General features: G+C 41.7%; 1 protein-coding gene across 1 annotated transcript; it reads right to left on the bottom strand.

Annotated features, from left to right (window-relative positions):
• Nucleotides 1–298: 298 nt before the first annotated feature.
• Nucleotides 299–18897, bottom strand: map6a (microtubule-associated protein 6a). The gene is made up of 4 exons (XM_030069575.1): nt 17881–18897; nt 6049–6265; nt 5621–5835; nt 299–802 (listed from the first exon to the last, which is right to left on the bottom strand). Exons 1-4 carry the CDS (start codon nt 18585–18587, stop codon nt 655–657), a joined length of 1287 nt encoding a protein of 428 aa, XP_029925435.1. The 5' UTR covers nt 18588–18897; the 3' UTR covers nt 299–654.
• Between the last annotated feature and the right edge of the window lie 1247 nt (nt 18898–20144).

Here is a 20144-nt window from a genome sequence, read left to right as displayed (position 1 = left end):
TGGGTTACCGACCCCACTTTAAATCATTAGGACTTTACAAGTGGCTCTCAAGATTGGGCTAAAAAAAATACCTTTTTTTTATTTTGTGTAAATTTTAAGGACTCGAATTTTACATAGTGTGCACTTTAACTTCATGCCCAGATATCTGGTTTATATGCTGAACAACACAGATTTTTTTCTTCCTCAGTTTCTCCTTTGTCTTTGATACTGCTGACATAAAATTAGGAATCATACAAAAACAAAAGCAACAGCAAAAAATGCAGTACAGGTAGGCAATGTGGAAGTTGGGCTTATTTATTTACACTATAACTGATAAATGTACAGTACAGTTTTTTGTAATCATTGTATAAGCACTTTATGGTGTGGTATTTCTAACATTACTGACAATAAAACATATTAAATTATATTAAAACAAGAGCATGTAATAATCAGAAATTAAAGTAGCACCTTTGCAATAATGCCTTGGATCAAACAGCCGAAAGCTGTTTCAAAACATGCGTGGGCTCTACAGTATGTGGGTTTCCTCTTGGATAGCGAAAAGTTCTCAGTGGGATTCATCTCTTTTTCTAGTACAACTTAGTTGCAAATCCTAGATATGTACAGTACAGAGCAGCAGTCTCTGCATATGTTATAGCTGCCTCCACATTGGCAGATCTAATCTGTCTGCTGGACATCTACGGCAAAGCGTACGACTCCACCGCTCCTCCGAGGTTCGGGTCTCTCCACCAGGGGTTCTGGTTCTCCTCCAGCGGCACCCTGGGAATGATGATGACTGGGTCGGAGAACCTCGTCTTGAGCATCTCTAGGAGGCAGCACATAGTTAAGATACCAGAGAAGAAGGAGACAGAGAGAGACACGTGATGAGGCATTTCTCTGAGGTGAGCAACGCAAGGCACTGAGCTGAGCTGAACACCCTGTGACCACCCATTTCAGAGGTAAATATCACACTCCTGCTTCAGCAAAATCCCAGTAGGGCTTCTTTCCATATTTGGCTGTCACAAAAATTACATTAAAATAGCTTAAAACAATGAGCAAGCAGCATCATATTATATATAATTTTGAAAATGTAACATTTAAAATCACATTGTCAGATAAGAGTGGAGATTTTGAAAATCTTTGGGTTTGTTCCAGAGGATGCACTTGGCTGTCTTATGCCCAGATCAATAAAAGCTACTGGTTTAAATGCAATCCAATCTTCTGGTTCATTCGCTTAATTGCAGTGCCACTACAAACTACAGCATACTCACAGTGCAATGAGGGTCTCGGGGTGTTCTGTGAGAGAGAGCTACAACACATTGTAATCTAAATTTATTCTTGATCACATCTGAATCTCAACAATTAAGCTTTTCAAAATGGGAGATTATAAACATGCACTTACAATTTCCTCTGAACTTCCAAAATGGAGACGTCTCCCTCATTTCATTCATACTTACCCCGAGTATAGTTCATCTCACATTCAAGAAAACACTGAACAGACATGCTACATATTGTATAATGCAAAGTCTACTCCAGATTTTTGGTATACTTTGAAAAAGATTGCAGGTCCCACAGAAAACATCTGCAGCATGCTCTAGAAAGAGTGAAAAATGGATAATTATAATGCAAACATAGTATGGAGTTTTATCCAGTGATGCTTTACAACGAGCTAAAACGTGATCAGGTCATATTTTAGTTTTATATCTTGTGATAATGTTCCAGTACATCAAATAGTATGCAGTGATTCCATGGGTATGAATAGCCTACATGCCTCATAAATACAGAGGGAGTGATAATCTCCACTCTACTCATCTGGATGAATAATTCAACAGTCAGGTTTATGCAGCCATGCAGTTTGTTTTTGCCCCATTTCTTTTAACCAAGAACAGAGGGTGCATCACGGCAGCTGGTTCAAAGATGGTCAGGGATGACTCGACTAAACTCCAGGCCTCCTTAAGAGAAGGCCCTTAAGGAACCTTACATGTGAGATGTGACGGCAGGCATTCAGACAGCCGCATTCACTCCCCTACCCTACTGTCCATATGGAAGAGAAATACAGAGGGGCTATGACCTGAGGAGTAGACCAGAGAATGTGGTGGTTCACCAGAAAAACAAAACTGTGCCACTGCAATAGAAAGAAAGAAAATCATAACTCCATGAGCATGTATGAGTGAGAATGAGTGGCATTTGTGGCTTGTGGTCAATTTCTTCAGTTTTTTGTTGTCATGATTACCTGGGATTGGGTAGCGCACAGCCCCACAGGTGTTGCTTTAGAGTCTGCACCCAGCCAATATCTCGGATTGGCTGGCAGAGTTGTATGTAGTGGTACTGTTTTAGCACAACCCTTCAAATGAATCAGAATGTCAGCTGTTAGCGCACTAGAAATTGGACACATCATCATCTAGATTTGACACCCTCAAATACGCTAACCATGACCCCAGACTATATATGAGAAAGTACAATGTGATTTCAGAACACATAGTGGAGAAGATATAACATTTGTGGCTGCTACACGCATTAAAGGAGCACTGCAAAGATAACTACATCATTTGTACATGACTTGGGGCCTGAAAGGCACATGACATCTTATTCTGGAATAAGTTTCTGGACATCCTTTGACATGCATGCTGCTCAACAATTTGGATGCATTCATGGAATATATTAGAGATGCAAAAATAATATATTCTTGGGTTCTCACGTAGCAGACAATATGCAAGACCTGGGAAGGATGTCAGAACTCATGCCAGAATATGGCGCAATCTTAGATAAGCATAAAAAAAGAAAATGTGAGAGCAAAATTCTCTTCCATGTGGATTCATTCTGTCAGTATCATCTGTCTGACAAAGACAAGGACTGGGACAGGAGAAACACTGACAGATACCTGCAACCACTAACCCCTTCCAAACCTCTCAACAAAAAGAAGCAAGAGGACACTGCTTTTTCTGCTTTTTGCATTTATTTGTGATATTTCATTAAATAGGAGCAAGCAGATAAAACACAAGCACGTCACAGTAAAATACTTTTTTTTGCCCAAGACATAACTTTCTTCACCATACTTTCTATTCTTTTTTTCTATTAATCATGAAGATAGCACCGGGTGTGTGGTGTGCTAAGCACTGTTTACATGTACTGCCTTCACAAGTCCCCTCGCTGACAAAGCATCCCCCAACCAAAGGCTGCAAAATGCTAATGAGTTGGCCCTCATCTTGGTGGGGCACACGCTCCGTTTGGACAAACTACAGCATGGTGGTCGTGGTGGTGGTGGTGGTGATCGCTGTGACAGACTCAAAACACCACAGAAAATGGAGACAATACAGTCTTCCTCTCAAAATGGCAGGAGGGATGCTGACTAGCATAACAGATAAGAACAGTGAGCTGGGTGCCTGGGGGGTGGAGGACAGTGATGGGTGACCCGTGACAAGACAGGCCCTGTACTATGCTCTTCTAACCCCAAACAAAAGCCTGACAGGACGAAGCTTCTCTATTCTAACACTTACAAGAAGCAGCCATGTGTCTTGACAAGGCCCTAGGGCTCAGCCAATATGGAGCCCCCGCTGGCAATAGATAAACATATATAAGTTATTTTAAGTATACAAGGGGGTTTTATCATCATTACTTTGAACAGATAAACAATTATAATACAGCTTCATTTTCCCCCTTTTCCTAAACTGCAAGATAAACAAGAACAAAAAAAAGGAGTGTGTACAGCTTGATTTGGTATACTTTGCTATACTTCCTACATTGCCCATCGTATTCAACGTGCCAGACACAACAAAAACAAAACTCATTCAGTGTTAAATCAACATTTTACAAGTACACTGAACCCCATCAAACCAACATACTTCATACACACCTATTCCAAGGCAGTAGCCTTGAGTTTTGGCCGATGTGAGACAAGAAGAACAATAATGCAGTCAAAACAGAGAGCGATGAACAGAGAAGCATTCAAACTTACCATCACGTCACTGTGTTACCACTGGGCTATGTTAGCATAAAAGAGGCATTAGCAGATACACTGCAAGTCACCATTTCTTAGCAAGATAACGAGATCAAATTATATCACTGTAAACAAATTTAAAACGGCAGTGAATTGTTCATGATGTATTTGGAGGAAGAAGCTGTGCTGCTTCCAGATTGGCTGGCCCTCTTTAGAGATGTTGTGAGTATTGGTGTTGAGTGGTGAAGTGAGCCGTCTGCTACTGTCCCAGGGGCATCTAATCACATTGGTTACAGTCACCCGTGGCAGTGTGCATGTCAAAGAGCCAAAAAGAAGTGGGTGTGAGAGTACATTTGTGTGTATGTGTGCCTGTGAAATTGCATCGTGGCTGTGCAGCAATACAGAGAGATCAGTCTTGTTAATGAAGATTGTGTTGGGAGAGATTACACAGAGCTATGGCTATTGAGACTGATAGCTATACATGCTGTGTACTTGGCAGGCAGAAAACAGGCTAGACCACTCAGAGGCGCATTTCCCAGTCTCATCGAAATGTTCCCCTCCTGACTCTAGGAAATGAAGTTACACTGATGCTAAGTGTTGTTACGACTGCATGACAGTACTATCTAATTCAGCAGGGATACTCATCTGCTATGCAAACGACTTGTGTAGTAATGCATAATCAGTTTAGAGTGACCCAGATGGTTCGTTGGCAATGAATTGGGCGTTACAAAATAGCCTTGGGTGACCTAAAATATAAATGTATGAATTAATTTCATATAAACAGGTGGAAATAGTGAATGGATGAGTATGTTGTTTAGACAGCTCTTAATATTCAATTCAAAACCATTACGTGTAGTTGACATAACAATTCATTTTACAAAATGAGACACTGGCTTTCAAAAATCACCTTTAACAAAGCATTATGACAATGCCCATCTGATATCACACTTTGAGCCCTGTGTGCACTACCATGAACAGAGAATAGTACCAAAGACAACAGAGCAGGCGCAAAACAAGCCATGGATCCATACACTGATGATAAACCAAGCAGCACATTTATCAAAGATTTTCAGAACGTCAAGATGTGTATCTTTTGAAATTAATTTAGTGCAGGGACCATATCCAGAGTGCCAATTTGAGATTTCTTTGCTCAAAAAAACAAAACCAAACAAAAAAATCCTTGATAAACTCAACAATGCAATCTGCTCAGTTGATCAAAGCCAACCCTACAGAATTGCTTGTCGGTGGGCTCATGCAACAAGAGCCACCCATTGGCTAGCTAGACAGTCAGTAGCCATGGCAACCTGGAGATGGGAGACGAAGAGAGTGGGGGCGGCGGGTGGCATCAAATGGCAGAGGAAGAGGATGCTCACGCAAACCCACTTCTATAGCGATGTAATATAGTGTGAGGCAGAAGGAGCAATGGTATGTCATGTCTACACCCTGACATTTTACTGTTATTACTGTACAAACTTAGCCAAGAGGTAGTGAAAGGGTGGGGGGAGAGCATAGTGAGAGATTGAAATAAGGAGAGAGAGGGGGAAAGAGCCTAAAGGAGAGAGAGGGGGAGGGAAAGAGGGAAAGAGATAAGGGAAAAGATAGAGGGGCTAGAACAAAGATGAGAACCTCTGATGAATTTTGCAGCCTCTGTGTTCTTTTCCCCCAAAAGAAGAAATAAAAGGAGAAGTAGTGCTAAATGATTTTTACTCTTTTGCCTCAGCCAGTTTGTTGTTCATCTCTTTACTTTTCTCCTTGTCCCCCTCTGCCGGCCGGTTCTCAGGCTGGTTCTCCGAAGTCTTCTTCTTGGAGCCCCTCAGCGCCGCGCTCTGCTTATCTTTGGTTTTCTTCACTGGCTTGCCCTGGCCTGCCGTTGTGCTGCCCGCCTTTTTGGGTTTAGAGCGCGGGACACTATATCTGTCAACCTAAGGATGTTGATATAGTGTAAGTGAGATTACTAAACTGGAATGCCTCATCTGTGGCCATTAATTTCCAAAACTGTGTTGTGCGGGACTGATACTTCATCATTCCCCATAGCACACATGGGAAATTACCCCTTGCGTAAAGACTAAACCCCAATCTAAATTTTCAGCTATATAACAGTGGCCCCATAAGTGACAAACTGAGTGCTGTCTCACCTGCTTGGTGGGGTCTATGTAAGGCTCGCTGTACAGGCTGCGTATCCTCCTCCTCTCCAGGGCCTTGTTGTCAGTGGGCTGCAGCTTAGACTGCTCGCCCCTGAAGGTGGCACTATAGCTGGTCTCCAGGTTGGTCTTCTCATCTGGTGGAAGGTACTGGGACTTGGCCCGGATCATCTTTGCTGGCTTCACATCTCTGTAAGCCTTGAACTCAGTTCTGCATGAAAAGAAACAAGTGATCTATCATCAGATTGTTGACTGTATTGTATTATGAACAGAAAGCTTTGCCACTAATCAGCAACAGTTAGGTACAGACTGTCATCATAACACTGCACAGGTACACTGTACGGTTGAAAAACTACAGCTAATTTATACCTCATAATCATAACTCAGTAGCAATCACTTTCTATAAATGCTGTTTTGGATCCATAACCTCCATAACTTTTACCCCAAAAGCTCTACATCTTGAAAAATATTACTCCAATTTTTTTTTTTTTTTTACTAATGCACTTTGTAGCTATTTCCCTTTCACTTTTATGCTACTTCCTAATGCTTTAATACGTTGTTTATTTTGCATAAACTGCTTTTGTTTTGCCCCTTTGTTTTTCTGCTGGCATCATTATCCGTATGCAAATCGGTTATCACTTTTTGTCTCTCCCATGGTCTGCGGTTTGATTATATCGCTGCGTTTTCTTGTTTATTAGTGTCTGGTTAAAGCCTTGTTGGCCCGAGCATCCCGTTTTTAATATTCTCTATTGAATAAACATTCCTTTCAACGGTGAGAGACAGTGTGCCGCCCACTCCTTCTGTAATCCTTTTCTACAGAAATATGTCAAGCGACTGGTGCAATACTACAGGAGAGTGTGTCAGAGTGCAGGAGAGAGAGGGGCCAGGGAGCAGCACTGCAGCAGAGTGTCATGTTTTAATGTAGTCCTCACACAGCAGTTCAGGAGACGGTCAGCACTTTGTCATTCACACAGGACGGGCAGGCCTGCAGCATGTGCTCTGTATCCACCACATAAGATCCATATATAACAACACCACAGAGGGCAATATAAAGCAGTGTGACTCCAGGTGCATATTACAGTCATTTATTACAATATATCACATGGCATAAGTCTCTTTCTACTTGACACTTTATTTTCCTCTGTAGGTGTATTCCCTTAGCATTGCCATCCATTAGCAGTAAACTACTGAATGTTGTAAATAGCTATAGTATGAGAACCCACTGATGTCCACTGGACTACTCTGGTGAAAGGAGAAAATCACTGGCATTCAGCACAGGAATACCTCCGTACCTATGGGCCTAATCAGCCGGTAACAACCTGAAAAAAGATAGGAGGCTGGAATGCCTCTTGGCCTGTAATGTTAAAGAAGGTTGGCTCCTCCCTGAGAAAATAATAAGTAAATAAAATGGTACAGTACTCTGGTAATTATGTGGAAAAAAAGAGGGATATAAGACACAAATTTGACTGGTCACAACTGGGAGACAGAAAGGTCTTGTTTTCTGCTCCACAACAGTCATAACCATCCAGAATTTAATGAAGCTAAATGGTATATATGTGGCTGGAAGGTACAAGAGTAGCCTACTCTCCCTATATTCTTTCAATTAGTCTACACCAGCAACTTTGACATTGTTGGTACTGCTTTTTCCATATTGCAATATTAAAAACGCTGTTCTCTCTGTTATTAAATTCCATGACATTAGCTAAAAATTATGAGTGCACTGGGTCTGTTTCTATTCTGCTTTCTTTCACGGCCTGAAACAAGTGAAATACTCTTGGACATTTTACCAGTGCACAGTAAGAATGAACTAACAACTACAAGATGGAAAAAGTGACTCTGACAGAGGGCTATCTAGGATGATTTCATAATTCAACTGATTGCATTAACATCTCTGTCTTATCAAGTCTATGATAAAACTAAATCTGCTGTAAACCTGATGAGTAATATTGCCAGACTGTTAGACAAACTCCAGGATGTACACCCACAAAGGCTCGCAGATTACTGTTTCAGTGTCTGGATGACCATAATGTGAATTCATCAATTGAGTAGTTTTTCCCAGCGGCTCAATTTCTTAATAGTCTCCTTGCGTTTAACCAATTAAAACATTCAGAACGTTACAAGTATCATTTTTAGGACCTCAGGGAAGCTCATAACAAATGAAAACAGATGACTGCTTGGCTTTTGGCCAATGAAACGACACCCGTCAGTCCTTCCCAATGGCCCCACTGCTGCAACAAACAAATAAACCCTCCAACCTTCAACACAGCACTGTCCACTGTACACACTCGGAGCCAGTCAGCTGTCTGCACTGTAGCTGTGACCACTGAAAACTGCCTGGTCCTTGTGTAAGAGGCTGCAACCTCAGCAGCCTCATTAGAACAATTATTCAGCCCACATCGTAGGAAATGTCATAAAATCAATAACCGGCAGCTATGGAAAACTGCTACTGTCTGGGCACAGAGGAGGGGACACAGCTTTGGAGACTACTGACCGTTGTCCTCTACTGTAAAACATGTTGTGGGGTGGGTGGGACGGTGTTTCACTGAGACTGTATCTGGATTTGTTTGGATGTCTTCTGGGTAGCTGGATCTTGTCATTAGGTAGCATGTGGGAGTAAAGCATTACAGTGTTAACATAATGTGTGACAAGTAAGCACAAAGAAAAGCTAAAGAGATTTGCGCGGTTTATGGTTCTCAATAATTTTCATTATTGTCAGTGCTCCAAGTTGGGTCCATTTGAGGCATGATTATCATATCACAACTGTTTTTTTCCACTGGTAAATATATCATAAACATCACAGATTTGGCAGATATGCTAAATGAAAGTGACATTCTCAGAAACCATTTTGAAATTATAACCTTCATGTTTTCATGGAGCCATACCACCAGAACATCAATAACGAAAGCTGACATTTACGGTGTTAAGCAGATTCCATTTAAATTTCCAAATGCTATGACACTTGCTGTCTTCCTAATTGTATAATTAGTTCTCACTGATCTCCAGTATTCAGCTAAACGAGCTGTTGAGTATAAAAACATTCCAGGGAGTAAGATGACATTATAACATAATCTACAGCAAACTATATATGACAGCTTGTGCCAACGATGTGCGTCGTTGTCCTGGCTGCAGGACGGAGAGATCCTTCCTGCGGAGCAGAAAGGAAGCGGAAACCACACAGAGAGCGGTTATGTAAAAAGGGCCAAAGTCCACTTTTAATGCTCGACTGGGTCAAGAAGCCACAACGCAAAGACAGGTTATACAACAATGTCCAAGCCAGAGAGAGAGAGTGAGAGGGAGAGAGAGGGGGAGAGAGAGAGATTGTGAGTGCAGATGGGTGGAGGGTGTGAAACGCTGTTCTGTACAATAACATAGTTGCCGGTCATGGACATATGACCGTGCAACAATACAGCCAGTGTCTCTGAGGTCACTGTGTACTTGGTACTTGCTACAATACACATTTAAAACGGGCGTCCGAAAAAGGGCTCTCGGTTCAGTGATTGTCACGTCATGGAATTGCACCTGCAGCATCTAGCCACCCTCTGCTTAATGAAAACATGACAGCTTCTAGAGCTCAGACAAAGCCCTTCCTTTTGGCTCTGATACTTATAATAGCATCTGGGAATAATACATGTTAGATACCGATTTTTTACTGCGCAACATGGAAACCAATGGTTCTCTGAGACTGTGAAACACTTGCTGAAGTGGATAAAAACTTGGGTGTACGGATACCATTGTACTTGTTTCAAAGATGAACTAATTACATTTGCATTAACTACTTGATCTTTGAGAAAAATGTAACAATGTTCAAGATGGGACAATATGAATATTCAAAATCAAAATTATCATGACCAAAATTATCATGGCAGTTGGTTTTTAATCACAATATTCTTAAAACGTGTTAAATGTGGAAAAGGTGATGTTAATGATGTAAATAATCTAATCTCACAACTTCAAATTATCAGCACTATGAATTGTTTGTGTTAAAGTAATAACACAATCAAAGCCATGTTAGCGCATCAAACTTACACAATCCAAGTGAACAATGTACATGAATATATATGGATTCAGATTAAAAAGGCACAACAATAGAGTTTCTCCAATTGGAACAAATTTAAAACCAATTCAGTGATGACTGGATTTAGGAAATACATTGGGTGGCTGATTAAAACGTAGAAGAGTGCTAACAACTAACATGTTATCATGTGTAATGGACAAGGAGAGCAAAGTCTTTGCAGGTGAACAAGTAGGCAGGTGCACAGGAAAACCGACCAGCAGACAAACCAAAGATGAAAACAAACTGGCAAAGACAGAACAGAAAGCTGGGTTTAAATACAAACTGAACTAATCAGGGAATAAAGGACAGGTGGGTGGACTAGGGAACAGGCAGGGAGATGATTGGCTAGAGAGAGTTAAAGAGCAGGTAACACAAGGACAGGGTTAACCAGACAAATGCAGGGCAGGTGCGCTGGAAAAAAGGCTAGAGCTACAGGAAAACAGGAGGGACACAGCATACAGAAAATATCTCAACACAGGAAAGATAACAATCCAAACCGCACAAAAATCTGAGAACTGTGACACTGCTAAATGCTTCATCATGATGCTCTCAAACGTCTGTCTTTAATTGCACACAGAACACCTGTGAGGGAATTTTCTCTGTAGCTGGAGGAAACATTTAGGCCCTTTTGAGCTGCACTGATAAGACGCACTGTCTCCATGCCATCGAGGCCATAAGTCTGGGGCACGCCAGACACAGGGAGACAAGGCCAGGCAGATGGACGCCTCTCATGAACACAGAGCTGTTGACCTCTAGCACACTTTGGTAAGGATTCTCCTTTAAAATAAGGCATGCCAGTGAGCAGCCCTCAGAGTGGGTGTGGTACTACTGTACATGGTGTTCACACTTGAAGCGCTCATACTCTCTTCTCCTCAGCTGAGCATCAATAAACACCCTTTGCATGGGACATCACATTCTCCTGAGATCTCCTTTACTCTAAGAGTTGAGCAGAACCTTACTCACTTTCCATCACAACACCCAGTAAATGCTTTTTCACTCTTAATAATTTATTTGTCAGAGTTGGCTTTACACCGATAAAAAGCACACTTGTGTGGAGGCTTCTCTTCTACAAAAACATGGTGAGGTCTCTCAATTCTATGTACTGAAACCCTAATGTGTTAAGCAGTCCCTTTTTAGAGCGCAGGTTATGTGAGACTGGCTGGTGTGTTACTGTCACAAATGTCCCCTAGGCTCTGGTCGTACTGTCTCAGCATTCACAGCCTGCAGCCACAATTAATGTTAGACAAAGCATTGTGCACAAGGGAAATAGATCTTTGAGTCTGTGAAACATTATATCTTGAGGAAGTGAGGATCAGTGACAAGGAGTTATGGATTTACACCGTGTTTCAAAACAGAGATTACAATCCCAACCAATAGCCGTTGCATTGTTTTTGACCTCTAAAATCACTCTAAAAATGACAGAATATTAAATGTGAATTTTAACATTCACATATACACTAAGGAATTTAATCTACTGATCATTGCAAGTCTCATCACAATTTACACAACATCTACTATAACCTCTCTTTCCTTCATACCGTACTCTTTTATTTTCTTTTTTATTTTCCTACTTTCATGTTTGGGATGATTTCAGACGATGTTTTCCCATAGTGTGAGTCACTGAGGCCTGGGCACTGCTATCATGGTGTTTCATATTTCATGCTGTGAAACTAAAGCTGCTTTGGATGGCTGGCCCTGTTGACCTGCTGGGGTGGAGGAGATGTGCAGTGAAAGGCCTCACCACTGCGACCAAACACTGGCACTGACAGGGGTGGAACAATGCCAGGGTACAACACTGCTGAGCTGCATGCCACCCCGCTCTAACATGGTACAATCTGGTCAACTCCTCTCAACTCAAGGAGGGGACACAAAAACAAATGTCTGCAATCGTCTGCAATAAAACAATACTGAGGACTGCTGAAACAATTAGTTGACCATATAACTTCAATGACCAATTAATATTTTAAATCATTTATCAAGTAAAAATGCTAAACTTTTGCTGATTTTAGGTTAACTAATATAAACAAGATTTTGATAACTTGTAAGGAAGTAATTTGAATATAAACATTCTCATGAGCATCTGACATTATTTTTGACAAATTAAATGATAACTTGATTAAATAACATTAATGGACAGTGAAATCATCATTTGCACCCTTGTACTGAGTTGCAGTTCATGAAAAAATATAGTGTTGTTTACCTCAAACAACCAGAATGATAAATGAGATGTTACCACCAGCAGTTAAAAGCATGATCAGGGTGTTGCTGCCAGGCCACAAAAGATCAATAACCTTCAGTTTTACTGGATTGTGAATCAAGCCTTTGATTGTAAGCTGACCCTCCTCTGTCAGCTCCCAGAAATGTAAAATAGCTAAGGGCATGCAGTGCCAAATAAAACTGCTCAACAGCACATGAATGCCAGTAATATGAAAATCAAAGTAACAAAAAATAATTTGTTAGTGTGTGTAGAGTGTGTGTAAAGTGCAGAATTTCACCAAGGTGAGCTTCTCATAAATGGGCTCATTGAGATTGCTGTCAACATCAATGTTCATATATGTCAATGTAGTGTGATTTGCAAAGTCTCCTGTCTAGTATTTCTTTCTGCGCTGTGTGTGAGGTCAGCTTGTCCTTTTATGCATTTTGTGACCATACATCTCGATAACACTACAAGACAGATTTCTCTACATTTATTGTAAATGCTGCTGATTGTAGTGATTCTGATTTTACACACCACTGCTGACAAGGAGTAAGGATTGAGCACCTTCGCTCACTGTATTCAGGGGAATCAATCTGCCTACGCACAGTGGCTTCACTTCCTGACAGAGCTTCTCAGTGTGTCAGCGGGTGTGTAGAGCCTGGCTGCGAGGCAATACTCCCTCCATCCTCTGGGATCAGCTGGACTCATCTCTATCTCTTAGCCTCTCTGTAGCTACAAGACAGCAGCCGAGTGGAACGGCTCGAACCCAAACTCAATATAAAGGCTGTGATCGTACAATTTGACTGGATGGAAATGGCAATGGTTTGCATAAGACAGTTCCAAGAAAGTTTTTGACAATAGTGCCACTGAAATGAGCAATGGCAGTAATTACTGTCAGTCATTATGTCATATTGCCATGGTAACATGTCAGTTTTATGACTCCCATGTATCAAAACAATGCTAATTTCCATAAGAATTGGGACACTTATGAAACATATCAGCCATCTTAAATTTCTAAGCAAAGGAGTCTTTTTCATTTGACCATTTTTGTTGTTGATCTGTAACCCAGCAGTCAATGTTGCAGCCAGTTTGCTATAAAGTGCACAAAGATCAGCATTTGGTTACAACAATAGCTTATCTTATGCATTCACATCTACAATCAAACCCCGCCAAAATTTCCTTGTGAATCAACTGTAATCGGATATGATAAAATCAGATTATATTATATAATACAGTTAGTTTTAGCTGGCAGAATTGATGCAACAACTGTAAACCGAATATCAGACATGATCCTAGGATTAAGACCAGGCAAAATATTTTGGCTTAACCAAACCGTTCTGGTTCTACCTGCAGGGAGGTCAAAATCTCAGCATAGTGTGAAAGGAAGTGAGTAAGCTTGGGAAGCATAAGCTAACAGTCCACTTTTTCCCTATGTCGTCTTTTTTTTTTTTTTTTTATTTCATAGCTGAAGCAGAATGAGTGTTTCTGCATTCACTCCATGTTAGTGGAAACATGAGGCTTTGCAGGCTCTCTAAGAGGATCATTTTTAAATCCATCAGAATCCGTTGGCCTCTTTACAGTGTTCTGCCTGCTGGTGCCATGAGTGCCGTGTTTGGTAAAGGTGGCATGAAAGGGCAACTCATTTTGGGCTTATCAAGCACCCTGTTTGGCAGAGGGAGGCTTTTATGGCCGCTGCATCAACATGTTCAACATGTGCCCGCCTGAACAACACATAAGGGAGAAAAGAACTTCAAGAGGAGAGGCATCAGTGATGCACGCAGCAGCAAGGCAGGATGAGATTGCTCTGCTGTGAGAAATGTCTATGACACTTGTGGCACAAATTAAAATAAAAAAAATCCCGCCTCTTCAGTCTCTTCCTCTCTCTTCCTGAACTCAATGAACCCACTTCCTAGTCAGCCTTGAAACTCCACCCCCATTCATCATTCTCGCTCGTTTGCTATACAGCACGTTATGCAATTTTGCTCTTTGCAGCATCGAATGTCCTTTTATTAGATTCTACCCACGGGAGGATGGAACAAATAATACTGAGGAGATGAAAAGCGGCCTTTTGTCTTTCATAGTGGTGAAGGTGCTGGTGCCAGCAAAGAAAAAAGCTAATAAATGCAGCATCAGATACAGCCTTATTCTTATGCAAAAAGTGACATTTTAAATATAATGCAACAGAGATTTGCAAGCAGCATGAAGGTGAGATAGGCGGACTCGGGACTGAAAGGCTGTCTGCGCAAACTCCTGCTCCAACTGAGGACATCAGGCTGGGAGAAGTAAATATTCAACACTCATTCATCTCTCAACAACAACCATTTAAAGGCCTTTGAGCAAGGCATTGAACCCCCAACTGTAGTAGAGTGTAGCATCTCTGTTGCTGCACTTTGTATCTCCTTGGTAAGTTTCAGGAAAGCAGCATTTGTGTTCAGCGAGCACTCTGCGGATAAATAATGGTTTAAAACACAGCAGGTGTCCTTGTTGGAAAACAGAGCTGAGGGGCACTGAGCTTCATCTCTAATTGGGCTGATGCAAACCAACACAATGACAAAGGAGGGCTGGATTTAAGTGGATGGTGAAATGTAGTTCCAAAATGAAAGCTGTTTCCCGCTACAGCATCTACGTGCTCCGACTACGTAGAATTAAACTAAAGAGACAGAAGGCAGGATGTACAGTATCAGGAAGAATGAGGGCACAAGATTGGCCCCGGCATAGAAAATCATCAAACGGCCGAGATTAAAAACTCATGTAGCCAAAGGGAAGGTAACTCGTAACTATTTACAAAGGTAAATTTATTTCACGGTCTGTTGAGCATTTTCCTCCGAGAGAGAAGTAGTTTCAACTTTTTTTTTTTTTTTTTAGAGAGGCAATTAGTAGTCTGACTAAGCATGAACTGGGAAGTTGCCTGCCCTCCTTGTCAGGGTCGCTCTTCTCTTTGCTATCTGTGGTTTGTGGTGAAAATGCTTGATATTAAGCACTTTTGCTCTTAGCTCTCAGCCTTAAATTACTATAAGGCCTATTGTTTTTTTTTTAAAAGTTATATTTTTGTCATTTCTGCATTATTCAATAGAAACCGGCCAGGCAGGGGAGAGAAGGGATGGCATACAACAAAGGGCTCGGCCTGTAATCAAACCTGAGCTGCTGCAGTCAAGATTTAGCCTTTACATGTGGCACATGCTCTACTGGGTGAGCCACTGGAGTGCCCCACCTTAAGGCCTTTTAATTTTTTAAAATTGATAATCAGCCTCATTTTTTCTTTCAATTTGGTGAAATCTTTGTTGCTAAGTGCTCACTGCTGTTCTGTTTTTGCACCGCAGCTGTCAGTCAAACAGTGCTGTTGGTGAAGTTGGAGTTTCTGGAGGTGGTTCTCTTTTATCGTCAGTCCAGCCATGGTGCCTATCACTGCTCATGCTAGAAACCCAGTTCTTCAATGTATTCCAAACAAACAGCTGTTTCTGGAAAAGTGAAACTCATCACTTCCTGTGTATTAGGGACATAAGCTTCTACATTTTGGCATCTGTGCCTCCTGTCAAACATCGCCTAACCTTGGCTCTTCCATCTGGGTGCGTGTGTGCATGTGCCCAGTGTGTGCATACTCCTGTTGGTATTAACCCACAGCTGACCTGCTTTGTCTAGAGGCACAGTGAGCTGCCTGGCCTGCTGGATGTCACGGTGCAGCCATTTCATGCCATGTGGGGGGAAGCTTCCTGCAGGCGGCTCCCTGCTGACTGTTCAGTGCTGCAGGCTTGGCAGCAAAACACCAAACAGCTGTAACACTGACTTTTTGTTCTCTTATGGCAGCACTTGCCTTCTGTCAGCCAAATCCTAACTTTCTTTTCCTCCTCAAATCTGTATCCTTTGAAAATGCTGAACCATAATGTAACAATTTACAACTTTCTTATATGAATACAGTGCAGAAGATTAAACCAGAACATTTTTTTTTTTTTATCAAACATATTAATCATGAGATGTTTTTAAGATGGTAATATTCTATATCAGTGCTGAACTATGACGCACTCAGTGAAGGAGTTTGCCCTAAAATTCACTAAAATTTTTATGAGCGTAGAAGCAACATCAACTACAAACTGGCCTGAACAAAAGAAGAACAAGCTGTTCTTGCAAATTCAGAAGCCATGTGGCTCATCTATAAAGATGCACATAGCATATGATTTCACTTCATACAAATGAACCCACAACCTTCCTTGAAATTGACAGTAACTTTTAATAGCGATGCACATCTTGAGGAGTCTGATGGCTGTGAGGTGTAAGACACGATGAATCTGCCAGCCTTTGTCATTACTCATGAACATGCATAATGGGACACAGATTAATGTAGGGGGCTTGAACATTAACAGTATTTGGCAACAGTTCCCCCTTGGCCTTTCCATTTACAGTATATTAATTCTGTTCTGTGGAGTGAAAAAGTTGACTGCTCCATGTTTTTGCATGCCTTGTTTAATCTACCTCAGAGCAGTTTAGTTTTCTGAATAAAACATTCCTCGCCAAGCTCAGATAAATCACATTTCTCAGCATAGGTAAGCTATGCAGTTCTTGATCTTCCCTCAAACTTCTCCATTTCATTAAGCACAGAACAAGATTTTGTGATTATTTTTCTCCTAGGAACACCTATCTGAAAAATTGATTATTCCAGGACCCCTTTTTGGCGGGTATTTCGATTGCATGTAACTATAACAACAGAAATGCGAAACCTCTGATCAGAATAATCATTTATAATAGGGCTGGACAATACACACCGCAGCAAATATCATGCTATCTTTGACTGAATACCTAAATATTGATACTGTGGCGATGATGATTATTGGTCCTTTAGTGAGATACTTACATGCTGAGATTTTTGATAAACAATCACTAGTAATGTGGACATGATGACCAAGCTGGAACAGATTAATAAGTTCAGAAAAGTGCATCCCTTTACTGTATTGCAACCTTTAAACAAGAAAAACACTGGAGCCATACAATAACCTAAATCTCAGATGATGTCTAGTCGTATATCACACTGTCAGTATATGATCCAGTAAGGACTCACTTAAGTGTTGCAATTTTTATGATTTTTCAATAGATTCCCAGATTCTGCTAATTCCATGCAGTTTGGAGCAAAAACTAACAATCTTGGAGTTGCATAAACTGGGTTTGACTGGAAAGCTGAGACTCTTGTGGATTCAACAAGCCCAGTTTTATTCATGTGTGATGATGTTAGCCCCCATAGTAGACATTTCATTGTAATAAGACTGTTTTTTGAAACTTCATCACTGTATAAACCTAATGTGACATCTGGGATAATCGCAACCTATGGAGCTTTGCATCCACAAACTACAGACAACAACACTACAACACTTAAGAACCGCACTACATATCGATTCAGCACTCAAGTACCGCGATAGTGTATAATCGGGAGATAAACATATTGTCCCAGCCCTATGGTCTATTCCTATTTAATATAAACTACACTGTTATTAATCATACAGAGTTAAATCATAATCTTTCCCCCTATGCTGGAGATCAACAGTATACTGTATTGTACTTTAAATGTCAGTGTGTACTACAAGCTCACCTGTATGAGCTGCCTGCTGCCACCTCCTCCTTGATCTGCCTGTTGAGAGCATCCGCGGCCGCCCTCCCTCTGCTCTCCGTCTCTCCTTCCACTTTAAGCGCAACTTTCTTACTCGCCCTCTTTTTCCTCTCTTGTCCTTGAAGAATGTCTTTCTCCTGCACTTTATCGGCGATAGCGCCTTTCTCCACGCCGCTGTCCACCTCCGCCAGCACCGCATGCTGTTTGGAGGGCTTGGACCTCTCCGGGTCGCCGATGGACACGGAGGCGGGCGGTTTGGGTATCCAGGGGTGGTCGCACCTTTTCGGGATGGGCCACGGCTTGTAGTCCTTCTGGTACTGGGTCTCGTTGTTGAAGGGGGCCTCCGGGCCGTGGTACTCGTTCTTGGGTTTACAGCTTGGCTCGGGACGTACTTTCCAATGCTTAAAGTCCTGCCGCATCACGGAGCTGCACACGCGCTCCTCGGAAACGCTCCTCCGTGGCGCGCGTGCAGCCGTCGTCGCCGCCGCTCGGGGCTCTGAGCGAGACGGCTGCGTTTCTATGGCGACGCGGGCCTGGGGAGGGTGGAGAGGCGGCTGCAGCTGGATGTGCTGCATCTCGGAGACGTCCGTGTACTTGGTGAATACCAAAGGCACCGCAATGTCAGCCTTGTCCAGCTGGTTCCAGAAACGGGCCATGCAGCACGCCCTGGTTATACAGGGCCACGCCATGGTGATTTTTGAAAAAGTCTTCCACTACTATACAGTTAGTCACGGATACGGTTTAAGGAAAGAATATCTCTCTGCCCCCCTCCGGTATCCCGGTATGTGAGGAACAAGATGTCGCCTAGCTGTGTGGATGGCTCCAATATTCTTCCAATTAAATTAAATTAGACAGTAAATCCATATCGCGCTTAAACTAAATCAGCATAGACTTGAATTTGACGAATAAAAACCAACCGTATTGACGTTTCTTTCCCGCTTCTCTCTGTGTCCGCTCCGTCCCGTAGCTACATCACATCACTGTAGGGCACCGCAAGGAAAAACGGCCCCGCCCGCCTGCTCAGCATCCCGGAGTCCGCTGGACCAGAGGCGGATACCAGAGTCAAGATAGACACAAGAAACACATGACTTCCTCCAACAGCCTTCAAGATAAAAGCATCTCACGCGTCGCCTCTTCGAAATCAGAATCAAAAATATTTTATTCATCAAATTCTCAAGAGAAGAGTTAAGTTGTAAAAAATCAGGCAAAGAAATAAAAAATGTGTACCTTGGAAATTTGTAAAAACACACACACACACACAAAGTGTGTGCGTTATTTCAAAGTATGTGTCAAAATATTGCAACAATTAATACATGAATAAGCAACTGAACATGTGTGAAAACGTCTACCTAGCTATATAAACCATGTACACAAAAGGATATTGCAGTGTTGGATTCTTGGCAATGTTCTTTGCATAATAAATTGTAGATTAGGCTACCTAAATTATTAAAAACAACCCATTTAAGGTGATTATGTAGCTCAGAAAACATAATTGTTTTTCACAAATATATTTCACGACGAGCACAAATCGACAAATTCAGATTTTATTTTGATGATAAAATCGCTCTATGTCCACATCCGGTGTTGGCCGGGCTAACGTTGGCAACTTGACGTGGAGAGATGGAGCCGCTTTCACGTTCACTGCGTCGTGGTTGAAGGGACGCTTCACAACGCCCGGTGATTGGTTAAGGGAGAAGTTTACCCTCGGGGATTTCGACAAGAGAGCATCACTATTTCCTCCCTGTTTCTGTCGGAAGGGTTAGGGTTAAAATTAGATTAGAAAGCCTGAAGACAAACTTCCCCTACGTGCCCTGCAATCCAACCTCCGTTCAGCCATCTATTGCTTCTGTGCAAGTAAAATGTAGACATTAATATTCTATAAAGTAGGAGGTGTAATAATGTTGGCTGTGTGTTTTTACATACACTACTACAGTATATAACCCAATCTGTTTGGCCCAGAGAGTGTTTCTGTACTATACCCTACTATAAAGTTAATGTGTTATAAAAAAAAAAAACACAGACAAGTCTAATTACCAAAAAACAATACAAAAATTCCTCACTTTACACTGCTAAAGGGTGCGTTTTGGGACACTGATTCATGATAGACAGATAAATTTGTGTTTTTGACTATATCCATTATCTGCAAAGCAGGCAGATGGTGCAAGCACATAGTAGAATAATAGATGAATAATTTCAACTCATTATACACCACAGGGAGCTTTTCACACTGAACAAGAAAACATGAA

Source organism: Myripristis murdjan, chromosome 14 (assembly GCF_902150065.1).
Source record: "Myripristis murdjan chromosome 14, fMyrMur1.1, whole genome shotgun sequence".
In the NCBI taxonomy this organism is placed as follows: Eukaryota; Metazoa; Chordata; class Actinopteri; order Holocentriformes; family Holocentridae; genus Myripristis; species Myripristis murdjan.
Note: the sequence above shows the minus strand (reverse complement) of the source record. Positions and strands in the feature narration are given on the sequence as shown.

Excerpts from the sequence above, each read along its gene's own strand:
- map6a (XM_030069575.1), bottom strand. The coding sequence starts at position 18,587 with ATGGCGTGGCCCTGTATAACCAGGGCGTGCTGCATGGCCCGTTTCTGG. Across the intron at positions 5,836-6,048 it reads ACATAGACCCCACCAAGCAG|GTTGACAGATATAGTGTCCC; the intron begins GTGAGACAGCAC and ends CAACATCCTTAG. Across the intron at positions 803-5,620 it reads AAACTGGCTGAGGCAAAAGA|AGATGCTCAAGACGAGGTTC; the intron begins GTAAAAATCATT and ends GCTGCCTCCTAG.